Source organism: Eurypyga helias, unplaced genomic scaffold, assembly GCF_000690775.1.
Source record: "Eurypyga helias isolate BGI_N326 unplaced genomic scaffold, ASM69077v1 scaffold31004, whole genome shotgun sequence".
Classification (NCBI taxonomy): domain Eukaryota; kingdom Metazoa; phylum Chordata; class Aves; order Eurypygiformes; family Eurypygidae; genus Eurypyga; species Eurypyga helias.
The window spans coordinates 1,523-17,146 of record NW_010244834.1 but is presented as its reverse complement, the minus strand read 5'-3'; the positions used below and the strand labels follow the sequence as shown (position 1 = coordinate 17,146).

Here is a 15,624-nt window from a genome sequence, read left to right as displayed (position 1 = left end):
CTTCATTTAAATACAAGTAAAGTTCAAAATCTTTCTGAATCAATCTGATTTAAGTGTTGTAAGAAAATGATTCAACACTGTAATTACCTGGCCATAATTGATTGTATTTGTTTGCATGGTAGGTTATTAACAAAACATTATCTGGAATTGAACTGTACCTTTAAGCACAGTTTAGATTATTGCAGCAGTATACCAAATATAATGTCATAAATGTGCAGCAGGTGGCTACTTAATAACAGTAGGTAACATTCAGTGTTCATTCTAAAGAGTGAATTTAGGATCAAATTAGCCGTCTTGCATGAATGATTGATTTGACTGATAGTGCACTCTACGGCAAGACTAATAAGCATTATGCAGTTTTATTAAGCAATAACTCACTGCTATATGGTGACGTTAATCTTTAGCTTTGAAATACTATTTTAGAAAAGGAGTGAATGGTCTTTCCTTCTTTCGGGGTGATGTATTCTATTCCAGGAGCACTGCAATCTTCCTCAGTGCCTAAATTCACCATCTGGTATAGCCCAAAGCCATTACATTCTCATTTTGCCAGCTTAAAATGACAATATATTTGGCCGCTCCAGATTTCTAACACTGTCTGCCTGTTTGAATGTCATGCAGTAACACAGCATTTGATCAAGCCCTTAACTGCACGTAATGTTTTAGATACCTGTGTATAGAACTGTGCTAATTTTGAGGGAAACACTCTAAAAAGATGGAAAATGAGGGAGGCCGTATTTCTGAGTATGGTCAGAACAGATCAATGGAAGGATTAAAACCCTTCAGCAAGCCTGTCTCCCACATGTCTCTCTTCATGTTCTCAAACCAATTAAAATGCTAAAGGAGCTGAAGTCAATGATGTGGCAGATACTGGGATACAGAGCCATTGGCATGCAGTTCACAGAAATTTTTTGAAATGGATGAGAAGGGGCTTACAGGGATTGAGGAGGGAGGAAATACAGGGAAGCCAGGTCCTCCTGTCTCACTGCAGTACCTTCAGTCTCCTGCTGCAAGATATTGGGCGATTTTGTAGTTTATAATATCATCACTAGGCTAATGTTCATACATAACCCCTTTTGCCATGTACTCCCCATCACCTGTGGCCATCTCCTTCCCCTCTTGTTCCTTGCTTCGCTGAAGACAGAGCTGATGTAAGCAGGTGTCAGTGAGAAGCTGCAAAGGCCTGTGGCTACCATGGGCCTCAGCTGAAATGAGGTGCTGAATAAGATTTGGGTTTCCCTCCTTTCAGATGGAAGATACTCTCTTGGGCTGTTTGCTCAGTGATGGTGCACTGAGCCATGCCTCAAAGAGCAGCAGAAGGGCAAGTACTGTACATGTAGGTGGATGTGCAGCATTGAATGTACTGCATGGTGGTGGAGTGTTGGAGGGTTGGGTTTTTTTTTGAGAAAAGTACACTTGGAAACGCTTGCCTGCAACTAAAAAAAAAAAAAAGGTTTTACAGGGTTAGGGGAGAAAATCTAAAATTTGCATTATGTAGCATCTGAAAAACTGAAATCTTCAGAAAGATCAGTGTCTCAGGCTCCCACAGAGACAACTAGTGATGTACTGTGGGTCCCACTGGGAGCTGAGAATACATCTTCCCAGATAGTGTAAAATTCATACAGCTAGGCAAGAGTGATTGATTAGTTTATAAACAGACAGATGGGAACTAGAGTGGGAAGAAGAGGAAGCTCTGTCTCATTAGTGGCATGGATTACTCACTTTTAGTTTGAAACTCATCTAAATATAACCTGAGGATTGTTCTGTTTCTTAACCATAAGCTGCTTTCACAGTGGAGCTCTTTCCGCGTTCTACTTCTACACACCCTGTTTCACCAGCATATTTCCTTATGTTACATACAGTCTGTTGATCTTTCGGATCATGTTCAATTTATTAATTTTCTATGATTAGCTGAACTAAGGCACTTGGACTACAGACACAACTCCCTTGTATGTTGAATTGTTTGCCATGAAACACTATGGACCTGCTCTGCAAGCAACAGTGTGATGCATATGGTATTTTTACCACAGTCCACATTTACAGCAAGTCTATGCCCCAATTCTTGGCCCCCTTGATAAGGAAACTATCAAGATCTCGGGGATAATATTTTAGAGGATTTTATAGTTGAGATGTGATTACTTGTGACACCTAGTGGTTCTGGCAGAAAAATGCAAATATTTTGGAGGAAAAGGAAGTGGGGGGTGGGTCAGGGTAAGGAAGGAGGGATTCACTATCATCTACTGGAAGGTAGTTACTACAATAACCTGAGAAGACACACAGCTGAGCAGATTCTTTCCCTGGGGATGTGGCACACCCATCTGAGACAGACACCCTTTGTAACCCATCACGTAAGCAATGGAAAAGTTCAGCTACATGAAACATTTCTGAGGTGGGACCAGGTGATTACAGGTGTTTGGGTAAGGTGGTCAGGCAATTGCCCAAATCCTTGTTGTGAAACAGGAGGTGAGCACAGGACTTGCAGGTGATGTCATCAAGCCGGCATCAAAAGAACAACTTAAAGGCACACCTGGGATGGGGCAAGACTATTGATTCAGGCAATTCCATAGCTTGAAGAAAAAAAAAAAAAAAAAGGAAAGTGTTATGACCAGTTCATTGCTGGGTCTTTACAACATCATCCTTTAAATGTGGTGCCTCAGCAACGTCCCATCACTCAAGACTTTCCCTATGTTCAAGAGAAAAATTTGGATGTTTCCTAAGCCATGGACTCAGGTGGACTGAACTACTCTGTGAAGAAGCCTGATTTAATACCTGTCTTAATATATACAATTTAAGATCCCTCGAACTGTATGAACATGGTAAAAAGACAAGATCAAGAGCAGACACCCGCCTGATGCATAGCAAGCCAAGTCATGGCTGGATGCAGTGACTCGGCAGCGTAAGCTGTGCCAGCTGACTGGGAGCCTCTACCTAGAAAGGCACAGCCTGCTTGCTGTTGCAGGGCATAGCTCTCCATCAGCTACCCAAGTGAGCGACCCGAGTGTGCAAGGTCTCAAGAACCTACTGTACTGGAGGATCTTGGGAGAAAAACACTTTTGATGGTAGAGATAACAACATCCAAAGACTTTTAGCAGTCTCTAAAAGAAGTTGAAACAATGGAATGCAACATAATGCAGAACTCCCTGAGATGGGTATTCACAATTAATTAATAATAGTGCCTGTTCCTATGTAGTTGTCCGTTAACACAAAATACCCATCTGAAGATCTTTAATAAGAATAACATAAACCAGAAATAATTAACTAAACAATTTTGCACAGCTAGATAACATCTATTAAACACAACTTGTAAGCATGCAGCTACAGACGTATACATATGCATGGCTTGTATATGCTTAGTGTGACTCATGCATTGGAGTACGTGGTGTGATTCACACAACTCCTGTGAGATTCGTTGGGTGATGGGTACGCTACGTACCTCCTACTGTATCATGGCTTCTAGTGTTACAGTGAACCACTGTATGTCTCTGGAACACAACGAGGTATGTATGTTTGCAGTGGGCTTGGCAGTTGACTCCTCAAACTCTGCCACCTGGCATTTCCAAGTCACATCTGCCCTTCTTCACTGTCTTGGCAGGAGCAAAGCACCTCAGTTGGGTGCTTCAGGTTAGGTTAGGTGAGGTGGGTCTTACCCCACAGTGTGCCACAGTTGTTCTACCTCCTGTCAGATGCTATTGCTAAGTCTGTCCAACAAAGGGACAAAGCTTGAATCACAGTAACTCCATGATTTAACTCCAAAAGAAGTAAGTGAACAACAGATCTTATGTCACTCCCAAAGCTGCTCAAACTTTGCAAACGGTCATTTGGCTTAGACTGCTTAGCTGCTGTAGCTTGTCTAAGGGACCATTGTTAGGTGTGTCTTTGTAGGTGGTTGTAAGAGAAATAAATATATTTTGTGAGAGTGCTGCTACTACAATGGCAGGAAGAAAACTGATCTCCCTAGTAACCAGAGTGTAAGCTGGATGCCATCAGAGATAGGAGTAAATACTTCTCATATGGAAAAGTAATACTTCTGACGGTGGGAGTGAAACTAGTCAGGGTTTGCTAAAGAACAATCTCAGTTTCTTCTTTCCAATCCCAAAGAGCATAACTGCAGTTAAAAATGGAAGCAGGATTGATTCATTCCACTCAGTACCATACTCCCATTTTCCCATGTGAACCCTCAGGCTTGCAGGGAAGCCAAGAAACCATGACCTGTTGGGTCAGCAGAGAAACAGCGTCCCTTTGTAGGGCACAGCACCACCAGTGACCAGGTCACTCAGCATGCTGCCACGACAAAACCTGAGCCTGACTGGAGTCTGCCTTATATGAACCCAGAGAAAACAGAACCTGAAGAAACAATCAGCTTGATAGTAAGACCGTATCAGTCCCAGCTCACTGTCAACAACGCAGATAGCAGAACAGCAGATGGAGTTTTCTTGCATGCATAAGCAGAACTTGTAGGAAAGGTGGAAGTAAAGCCATTGGGTGAAAAGCTCTTAAGATACGGAGTTGCCAAGAAAGCAACTGTACACTTGCGAAAAATGATAAGAAGAAAAATATCTCAATCATGATGTCACAACCACATCAACTTATGAGATAGAGGGTAGGGACAAACTTTGCAACAAATGAGTGGACCCATCATTTTTCTGCAATATTTGAAAAATATTGCTAAGGAAGGATGTGGAATCTCCATTAGTGAAATGTTTTTAAAATAGCTCAACTGTTACTTCTCAGGGACAGCACGTCATTGATTCAGCTTCAGGACAGAAGGAGGAATTAAACAACCTGCGAAAGATCCTTCCTGCTTTACTTAGTTTTATTGTTCTATGATACATTCCTTTGAGATATAAGTAGAATAGTAATAAAGAACAGTGCTTATAGTAACACCATCATCTCTCCCTTGCAATTGCAAGTAGGTATTGTAAAAATGAAAAAAGAAAGAGGGAAAAGGAAAAGGAAAAGGAAAAGGAAAAGGAAAAGGAAAAGGAAAAGGAAAAGGAAAAGGAAAAGGAAAAGGAAAAGGAAAAGGGAAAAGGAAAAGGAAAAGGAAAAGGAAAAGGAAAAGGAAAAGGAAAAGGAAAAGGAAAAGGAAAAGGAAAAGGAAAAGGAAAAGGAAAAGGAAAAGGAAAAGGACGGGGGAGTGGGAGGGAGAGGCCAAGGGGGAGAAAAATAATAAAGTAAGAAAGAGCAAGCTATTGCAATGCAAACCAGAAACTAGGAAACTGGTTAGTTCAGGATCATCCCAGAAAAGGGTAAAATGACATATTTGGTTTGAGTAGAATCAAACTTCATTTGCGCTATTATAGCTGAGCTCAGTATCTGAGTTCATTCAGCTTCAAATATGTGTTTCAAAATCAAGAATAAACCTAATATACAGAACTCATAAAAAAACCTATAGAAATTCCCCTGGGAATGTTAACTGCTAAAGGACTCATAAAAAAGTAAAGTTGAATGAATTCCACTATATTCATCTTGTTGCAGAAGGTTAATAAGCAAAAGCCTTCTAAACCTAATAAAAACATGAGCAGAATCACTAAAATATTCAAACTTTCCTTTTGAAGAGTCCTTTCCCTATGTGAAATGCTAGACCTAGCCTCACCAAAGGAGAAAGAGGAAACAGAAAAACACGACGTGGTTGCTATACAGTCCTTCACAATTGTTTTCTTTCGCAGAAATAAAAGCTTTGAACAGTACATGGTTTCTCTTACTTCCAGGAGGCATTGAGTATTTATTTTTGGGTCTGCATCTGAAGGAGTACTGTTTGCTTGGTCAGATCAGGCACTGGTCATTAGATTTGCCAATAACTCCTACGGTGCATCAGAACTCTCAAGGAGCAGAGTTTTATTTGGTAGAAGGGCAAAGTCATAAAAACAGAGGTTATGTATAGTTGCCCTACAAGAAGTGTGCCTGTGAAATGCACCTATTAAATGCAAATAGCATGAGAAAACCTGCACTGGTTCCTCTTGGCTTGGGCATTAAGAGCAATTGTGTTAATAAAATCATGCTTTTATTCATGTAACCTATTATTCTCAAATAATATCTGAAATTACATCAAATTACATCCCAGCGCATCTTTCAAAAATGACAGGTGAAGTCATGAGAACCATCTTGTATAAAATAATTCATAATTTCGCTGGTAACATGAGACCTATACAAAAAATTAATCTGGCTTTTCCAGATTTATGTTGGATCCACTGGACTCACAGGAATAAGATAGCATAAATTTTTCCTTTTTCTCCCTCATGTAACTACATGCAAATTAATATGCAAAGAAAGTTTCTCTGCTTAGCAAGTAGCTGGCATTTTATTGCATTAAATTAATTTGAAGACTTGCAAGGACCACACCCCATTGTAGAGGGAAGTAAAAAATTAATTACAGCCTTCTTTTCAACAATATTTAATAACTATACAGGCATGATTGGCAAGATTGTACAACATTGTTTAATGGTGTTTTTTCAAAAGATGTCCCAATAAGCATTACACTAAAAAAAAAAAAAAGTACCACAAACCTAAGGCATTGGATCCTAAATCCTTTTTCCTTGTTCGTATGTCATCTATAACATTATTGACATTAACAGTGAGATGTTATTGTAAGATGCAATGGAATATCCTTCCTACTAAAATCTGTTGATATTATTCCAGGCCAATAAACCGTGTAAGGGAAATGTTCTCTCTATGATAATGTAGTTAAATAGAATAACACCAAGACAATGCAATATATTTTGTTCTCAATTCTACACATTACACTAGGGTTTTATTCTAAGAATAAGACAGTGAGAGCATAATAAAACCATACCAGCAATGGTGATCTCTCCTTTCTGTTGTATGTTAGCCTCATCAAACTGTCAGAATATCTTATAAATTATCTGATCACCCTAAGTATCATAAACATCGAGGAAAAGTTTACAATCTAATTTTAAAGACTCCTTGATGTGTCTTAAGAATAATCATTCTTGATCTCCAATATTAGCTTTCAGTTACTAAAGCCAATCTTAATAAAGTAATGCAAGACTTTCCACTGATACAGAGGGCTGTTGCTTCATAAGATACCATCAGTGCCTCTATAATAAACACGCTTAGCTCTTGATCTTAGCAGGAATCCAGCTCAGTATGCTTCATCCTCAAATCAGCAGTTAGCTCTCTAATAATATGTACAGAAGAAATGATGGAAAAGTGCCAAGCTGCTCCCGAAATTTAAAGTCATCAGTACAACAGGACTGGAGAAATCCCACCAAATGGAGCCAAAATTTGGATTTTATCTTTTAGAAAAATAATTGATCAGAGTGGAACAAATACAAAACTAACCAAGAGGCTTATCAGCTGGGAGAAAGGGAAATTCCAGTAGACATCTGGACAACTTCTCACACAAACTGTGCTTTTACTCACAAGGAGGGGTGTCCAGTCAGTCCCAAGTAAGCCACTATCTACATGAATGGGAGCTGTGGCTGACAACCTGAGTTTCCGGAGCTTTATCTAAAATTTTTAAAATATTCCAAATCAAGTACACTTTATTTTCCAAGAATAGGTAATATTTCAGTTTGGTGTTTTCTTTAACAGAGAAAAATCTCTGAGGAGACCTTTCTTCCTAGACATTATTTTGGACATATTATATCAAAGGATATTTAACCCAATCCCTCTTCTCTAAAGATCCAATGAGGAGAAAAAAAGTTGAAAACCTTCTACGGACTGTGCCTTAAACATCGACCACAACGGAAGTATATAATTGAGCAACTTCCCAAAGCAATGTAGGTATGACAGATGTGAGTAATTTACTGGGGAAAGCGCTAAATTATGAGGGGAAATCTCAGAACCCTGCAAACTGGGACTGCAATAAGATAGAACCCAGCAAAAACTGAGGTACAAATTTTCAAGTTCCAGCTGGATACTTCAGTTCCTGTTCCATCTAGATATGAGCAAACTTAGTCTAGGTCTGTAGACCTCTATCTAACAGATTAATAAAGGAAACAGATCTCTTCAGATTGCTCAGTTCATTTGATTATCATACATTACATTCAGAAAATAATAACATCACTATTAAAAAACCTCAATCTAGCAGAGAATTGCTTTTGGGGAAGGCACATATCCACTCTCCTAGGTCAGGGCTATCCGACTAAATACTAGAGAAAATTCTGCTTAAAACCATTTCATCGCAAGCATAAGAACAAAGTTGATTGGAATCTGGGGCGAATATTTCTTAGACATATATATACTTTAACATCAGACTTTCAAGATGGCTGTCACGGATAACATCACGTGGAAGCAGAGGGAAAAGCTGTGCATTTAGTTTTCTTCATTCTCTTGGTGCTGAAAAACAAAGAGTGAAAAAAAAAGAAAAAATAAGAGAGAGAGAGAGAGGCTGGACAAGATGCAGCTATATTTATTTTTATCTTTCTTAATCCCTATTCCTACTAATCACGCCAGCTGGATGCTCCGAATCTGAATTCAAGAGACCTGATAAACACACTAGGAAAAAAGAAGCCTCTTCATGAAGAAAGACAACATCCAGAGGGATACTGCATAGGCTCAGTTAAGAACGAATTGTGCTGTGCAGATATGTGACAAGGAGAAAGGAGGCTGAGGATGCTAGGGCCCTGAGGATTCTGTGATTTCTGGTTTAATTGGCTTCCTTTCTCTGTTTCAGAAAAGCAGCCATGGGTTAAACTCATTAAACAGAGGAACTGTATTCCATCAGTTGTGCAAAAAGAATATGATTATTCAAACAATGCCTCCAGTAAAGATGTGCAGCTTGCCTTTTCATTCTGCATCTCACCATGTAAAAAGAGAGATGTAAAAGAATAAAAACATCCTATTTTCTGAACTTTATTTACATGTGATTAAATCTGTACAAAGCAAGGTGGTTTAGGAGAATGAGTGGAGCTGAGGCAATAGAAATGAGACAATGGAGAGCAAACCCCAGTATCAATTACTGCTTTACACATTTTGGAAAGGCAAAGTATTGATGGTATTTTTGTCTTTATTGTTGCCTGCAATAGAATAGGAATAATTCCTATTCCTCTAGGTCACTGAGCTACTTACAGAATTAAATTGCAAAGCAATTTAATAATTTTTAAAGCAAGGAGTCAGAGTTGCCTTCAGCTCAACTTTCCATGTACCCAAAGAGCCCTTGTACTTCACGAGTTTCCAGAAACTCACTGTTAGGACCCTCTGGTCTCAGTTCAAGGTTGCTGTTGAGGTCAAGAGATTCAAGCTACCCTGTTCTTTATGACTTCAAATTTGCCGTTCACCATACAGGACCACATGGCCCCAGAAGACATCAAGCCACAGAATGAAAATGCCCCTGGGGTGTGTAGCAGCAATGCACCACCAGCTCAGCCTGAAAACCGCACTCAGTCCCTTGATATTTTATTGGACATTTGCACTGCACAATGGGCTGAGCTACATCCTTAGCTAACGCCTTTTCTGAAGGTAGACTCATTTCAGGCAGGAATTTCTGAGAAAACCAGATGCTATGCATGTGGGAGTGAATGTCCGGTCCTAGATAAGCGGTAGGCATGGCCCTCAGAGTGGGATTTTTGTCTTCTGCAGTTTAATTTCAGAGTGTACATCTGTGATTAATGACAAATGTGTTGTTTATTTTAAAGTCTCAACTATCCTTTTTGGGATTCAGTAGATTCTTGCAGGACATTATCAGAATCTGATTCTGGATTGTAATTACTGCTGAAATTTTACCTTTATTCTGAAACTATAATAGGATTCAGCTGTAAATATCTCCAGAATATAATTAAGACCATCTGGTATAAGGAATTGATTTTGGAAACATTTTTGCTGAAAAGGAAGACAAATGGACTCTTGGGAGTGGGGTCTCTAATAGTGTTTCCTTTTCCTCTGAAATAATAGTATGAAGTAAAACCATTCTGGGAAGTGTCAACAAAATCTTAATTTGGTGTACGAGGGCTGAAAAGCCAAAGCTACAAGGAGAACCATGGGACAAAATGTGTTTACACAGATGCTGGATTGTCTCCAAAACCTATGAAAACAGTGCTAAATCCTCCCAAGGCTGAACAATGGGAATGAAATGAGGCATCAAAGAATTATTAATATATGTGAACTTGCTCCCACCCACTCTCAGAGTGTGGGATTTTTTTTTTTTTAACAAGCAAAAATAATCAGCATAGTGCAAAGGGTTTCTAATCAATTCATTGTGTTAGCACATACTCAGACAGAGGAGGAGTCACCAACAAAGGTTTGATTGGAGCTGGCCTGCATTATTGCTTTTATTTTTGTAAAACAATTTCAAGTAGAATACAAGCCCTCTGCAAGGCAGTTCCTTCATAGAAATTGATTTAATGCATGAATTTTTTGTGTAAAATCTGCCGGTATCTGGGCTGGAGACTGACCCTCTGACAACTAGCTCAGGCACAGACTGACACCCCTGGCTGAGCTGGAATGGGGCTCCTGTGCTCATGGGAAGTGGTCAGGGAAAGGTCTGTCGTCAAGGCTCCTTGGGGTCCTGAAAAATACTTACAGGGCACCTATTTTCAGCATCTGACTTTAAGAAGAGTTACTTGGAATGCACTGCTTCATGAACAACAGAATATATTGGACATAATATACTATACAGAAGTGGATAAAGTTGCTTCTTGTTTATACTCACTAGAATCAACAACCCTAGATTCTTGGGTTCTAACCTGAAAAAAAAAAATAGAGTGCCTCTTCAGTGGTTCATTTTCTTTTTGGATGTTTGAGTCCCACAGTTAATACTGCTGAAGTAGCCATTGGCAAAGCAAAACAATATCTTCCTACACTTGACCTCCACACTTGAAGAAATAATCACTGCCTTTTTATAGGGCAGCTGACAGTGGGACTATAACCTCAGAAAACTCAGAGATTTCCCATCACTGACTTTGTTAAAAAACTTTGATCTGAAGTTCATGTGTGAGGTAGGGAGGGGAGAGGAAGAGGAAAGGCCAGTATTAATTGCAGAGATTGCAGGCAGAGTAGGACAACAATTTTGAAATAAATCATATAATCAAATCATAACAGGAAAATCTTTGATAGTCTCAGCATTGTACAGAGCCAGTAACCTCTCCCCAAAGCATAGTGCTCTTCCATTGATGTTCCAGGAAAGCTCAGGCAAGATTATCCTAGTGTGGTAGAATATCAAATCTAAATTGCTAAACAAATTCTTTTCTGACTCCTTTACTTCAGTTCACCCCCACCCAAATTCCTCCAAAAAACCCAACCAACCAACCAAAGCCCTAAACCCCCTTCTATGGAAACAACAGACCTACACCAATTTGAGAAGGCAGTGAGATATAAAGACACAAAACGGACACTGCTCATCATTTTAAATGAACACGTGTCGGAGTGGATGTGGAAACAGCTTCTCTTTGAGCAAGTTTTCCTTGCAGTTCAGTTTGCTTGACATGTTTCTTTTATCCCTTCAAAATATTTTCAAAAACATGCACTGAAGTGTTGCAACAAATCTTGTCTCCTTAATTCATATTTCTGCAGTATTATAAAGCAGTCCTAGCTGGATAATGTGCAATTTCTTCTTTTTCAGTTGTTCTCGGAAGTCTTATTTTACACCAACTTAAGTGATATAGTGAACTACAGAAAGTTATTCAGATCTCAGGACAATTGGTTGCTTTACACTGATGAGAACACTGTGTATTCACATGCCATGAAGAGTAGAACTTTTGGCTTGTATAATAACAAATAGAAGGAATTTGGAAAGATATATTTTCAAGCCTTGAGCGTTTAAATCTCGGCTAGTACTATAAAACAATTTTATAGTGCAGTTTTAATCCTATGGTCTAATGCAACTCAAACAGGTTGTATATATGGCAGTTCGCATCACAGTACACTCACATTGAAGTCAGCAGCAACGTAGGCTGAAGCTAACATCAAAATAAAGCAAATAAATATGTGAGCCTAAGTAGTGCTGGAGAATTAGCTATAAAGAACTCCACTTTCCTGTTGGTCTGCATCTTACCACTGATCAACTTCTGTGCTTAAGATAACTTCTTATGTGTGCCAAGAGGGCTTATAATGTTTGCCTTCCATTCAATGTCAGTGTCACTTCCATGTGCAGTCTTTCCATCATCAAGGCACCTTAATGGTCTATCTCCTTCATCAAGCCTCCAATTTTGCATGACATTTGTAGAAGAATAATTATCTTTGGGACCTCTAGCTTCTACTTCATATGTGAAATCAGAGAGCACACACACACACTTTATAAGCCTGGCTTCCAAAGGAAATCGCTCTAAAGAGATACTCTTCTGCCTTTTGTTTTACAAGAAGTGATCTCATTGTAATCAAAACGGATGTCCTATAAAAGACATGGGAAGCTTTTTCCATTCAAATTAAATATAAACAATTGACACTACCCAGTATCAGAAGAGTAAACAAGCAGCAGCAAGTGATAGACCAGTGACCGCAAGGAAGGCATAATGTCCTGCTTAAAGCAGTGATGTTGTTTCTTTTGGAAGGGAGGCAGGATTTTCATATTGTGCCCTGGATTGCTGCACCCATTCTCCTGCCACTGTTTGGTGTATTTCTGATCATGATCTCATCAGGTCCCTCATCAGATCAGTTTGGGTTCTGTTTCTGAGGAGATTCCTTCCCCTAACGACAAAAAAATCTGTTTCCTATATCCCATATAAGAATATAGCATAGATCTTCAGAGTTCACATTAAAGTCAGGAAAAATACTAAATGTAGGTGATATGAAGACTGGCCAACTCAAAAATAATATGTAATCTGATACATGCACTGAGCAGCTAAAATATCACTAGGGTTGAAGTAGCAATGGGTTCTGCAATGACTGATGATGCAAACCAGAACTGTGTGATTGTATGACTCGCCCTAGGCTCCTGAATCTGACTGAAATCTTCCCATCATCTCTCACCGAACAGTTGCACTTGTAAGATGTTTGTCTGGTATTACAGTTTCACCTAAACCTTTTTACTTTTGTCTGATCTGACATCTCTTTGGAAGAATAGTAGCATTGCAGGCTCTGATTCCCAACCAGCGTAAAAGTAATACTCAGGACACTGATTTTTCTGGTTATTTATTATGGCACTTTAAAGCATATAAACTCCATTGCTGGGTGTTTCAAGCCAGTTAAAAAAAAATAATAAAAAGGAGGCTTTAAGTTTTAGGCAGTACTTCAGGAGGTTTTGGTTAAGAGTTTCTAGACTGTTACTAGACAGGAAATAAGAATTTTGCTAGGAATACAGTCTTCTCAAAATAAGGCTTCCTTTCAGTAAAGCATGTGTGTGTTTTCTTAAGTTGATCATGTCCATTGGCTCACTAGTATATGTTTTTTCAGCTGAGAAATTAGTGGGTTTGAAACATGAAAACTAAGCCCTGAAAATACATTCCTCTACTTAAACACCACCAATGCTTATCTCTTACTCATACCCACCCAATTCTATTCATTTTGTACTATGCAAGTTAGAAACAACTCTAGAGCCTGAACTCAATGTTTTTTTTCTATTTCAGATTTTACTACCTTAGCAACTAAGGATGTTGGTCAAAATTCAGCTTGCTATTACCTGTTCGTTGCCATATATTTCATTATCTTAACCTGAAGGTGGTTTGTAGTAGAGCCTAAAACCAAACTGAGTTTTTACAAAACCTCACTTTAAAAGTCCACTATAGTAACAACATGTCCACTTCACATATTTGATAATTTTATTTAATAGCCTCATAAATTCAGAATAGTTACATAATAGTTACATCACGGCTTTTAAAAAGGATTGCACTCAGCTACTCAGTCCATTGAAATACTAGAAAACAGGGAAAAGGAAAATATGGAGTGTAAAGTAGCTCTGCCCACTCAACTGAGTTGTTTGTAGCAAGTTCCCACTGATGATGAAGATATTCTCATGCTTTCTGGTAGACTCTAATACACTTGACACCATTCATGTCACATTCCTAGAAGATAAAGAGATGGATTTATTAATTTGCCTTAGTACAGACTATAAGGGAATAGGTACTTTTGAGTAACTCTTCAGGCTACCAACTAGGAGCAGTCAGGGATCAGAAGGCAGAACCAAACTTACCACCACCAATTGTCCATCCACTAGTTTCCGTGTTATTATGGTCTTCTTGCCATCCCATTCTTGCTCCTGGATCAATGACCCATCATCTTTTAGGCTGACAAGGGTCTGAAAGAAACCGAGCATCAGTATTTTACCCATGGCATTTGATGGAGGCTGAGGCTTTCCAACACATTATTCCAAAGGAAAAATTCCCACCCCAGCTCACTCAATAGTAATTTTGCCAATGACACGTACAAAGCCAGGATACTGTCTTAAATGTTTTATTGATCCTCTTCTTCCAGTAGCTCACTGCTCACTCACGCGCTGCTCTGACACGTTCCTGCGCGGGGCAGACCTCTGAGAGCACGCACAATTTCAGTTAACGAGAGCAGGCGACATTCCCAGCTCATCTCTTTGTACGCCGGCTTTGGGCTTTTGTGCAACCTTTATCTGATCTTGCAATAACAGATGAACTGCCAGTGTGTGGCTGGAGGGGGAGGGGGTGCTACCCAAGCACTCACACAAGGACATGAGAGAGACATATTTGAGGGCTGCTTTGTGTTTAACCTCCTTTTGGATGAATATTTTCCCTCTTTGGTGCAGGGAGAAGCTCTTTGCCTTCTAAAACCAGAGGTTAGGGACCGTGATTCACAGGTACGCCTGGTGTGCCTGCTACCCTGCTGCACACTGAGCCAGGCGCTCTTATTATTCACGGACGAGACTGAGCGGAAAGGTTAACCCTAGGGCTGGATTGCCTCTGATTAAACATCAATGGGATTTTTTCCATAGGCTCCAAATGAAGTGACATTTGGCTTTAGCATGGATTTAGAGGTCTGTCAGTTTTACACACACAATGCATTGGCTACAAAATGAAAACAGTAAAATACACAAGACATGATTGGTTTCAGCATTTTCCTTCTTTGGAAATTGCTTAATCCAGGAAAAAAAGAATTTATTTCAATGAGACTTAGAGCGACAGCTGTTCAAAGAAAGCATTGTTAGTATGGATGCCAAAACTGATCTTTAAATAGCGTCTCCATCTGTAAAACACCCAGAAGAACTGTGCATTTTTTCAGTAGAAAGCCCAGTATACTGACCTGAGTTTTCCTGCCATCTAATGTGTTTTCCTCAAATTTCTCACCGAGCTTGAAGCTGAACTGTGAAGTTTTGAAGGTGCTCTCTGTTTTTACGGTGATTGTGTCCCCATCCTTAATAATGTAAACATCTGGTTTGGCCATGCTTCCCATTTTCCTCAAGGCCATACCCACACCTGCAAGGCGAGAGGCACAGAGTGTCACAAAATCAGTTAAACCCTAAGGCTTAGGGCCACACAAGAATTCAAATACCTAATTCCCATTTAATTAGGCACTTAAGTACACTCGAGAATCAAAGCTCAAGAGTCACAAAGAAAGAGGATGTTTTAAATTATCCACTGATGAGGAAAAAAAAAAGAAAAAGCGCTTATTTGCAGGGTTATTCTCAAGGAGCTAAAGTTAAATCTATTTTGGCCTCTAGAGGACTCACAGATCCCCCAGAACTCAGCACTAATTTTTTTTTTTTTTACAAATGGAAATAAACAGGAAAACAAACACAGAAGCTTAATCTAAGATAAAATTATTCCC

General features: G+C 39.3%; 1 protein-coding gene across 1 annotated transcript; it reads right to left on the bottom strand.

The window, feature by feature from the left end:
* Window positions 1-13,634: 13,634 nt before the first annotated feature.
* FABP5 (fatty acid binding protein 5 (psoriasis-associated)) lies at window positions 13,635-15,272 on the bottom strand (the record flags this gene model as incomplete). The annotated part of the gene is made up of 3 exons (XM_010149895.1): window positions 13,635-13,895; window positions 14,024-14,128; window positions 15,100-15,272. Coding segments are annotated over 3 exons (329 nt in total), but the record flags the coding sequence as incomplete, so codon positions are not given.
* Window positions 15,273-15,624: the final 352 nt, after the last annotated feature.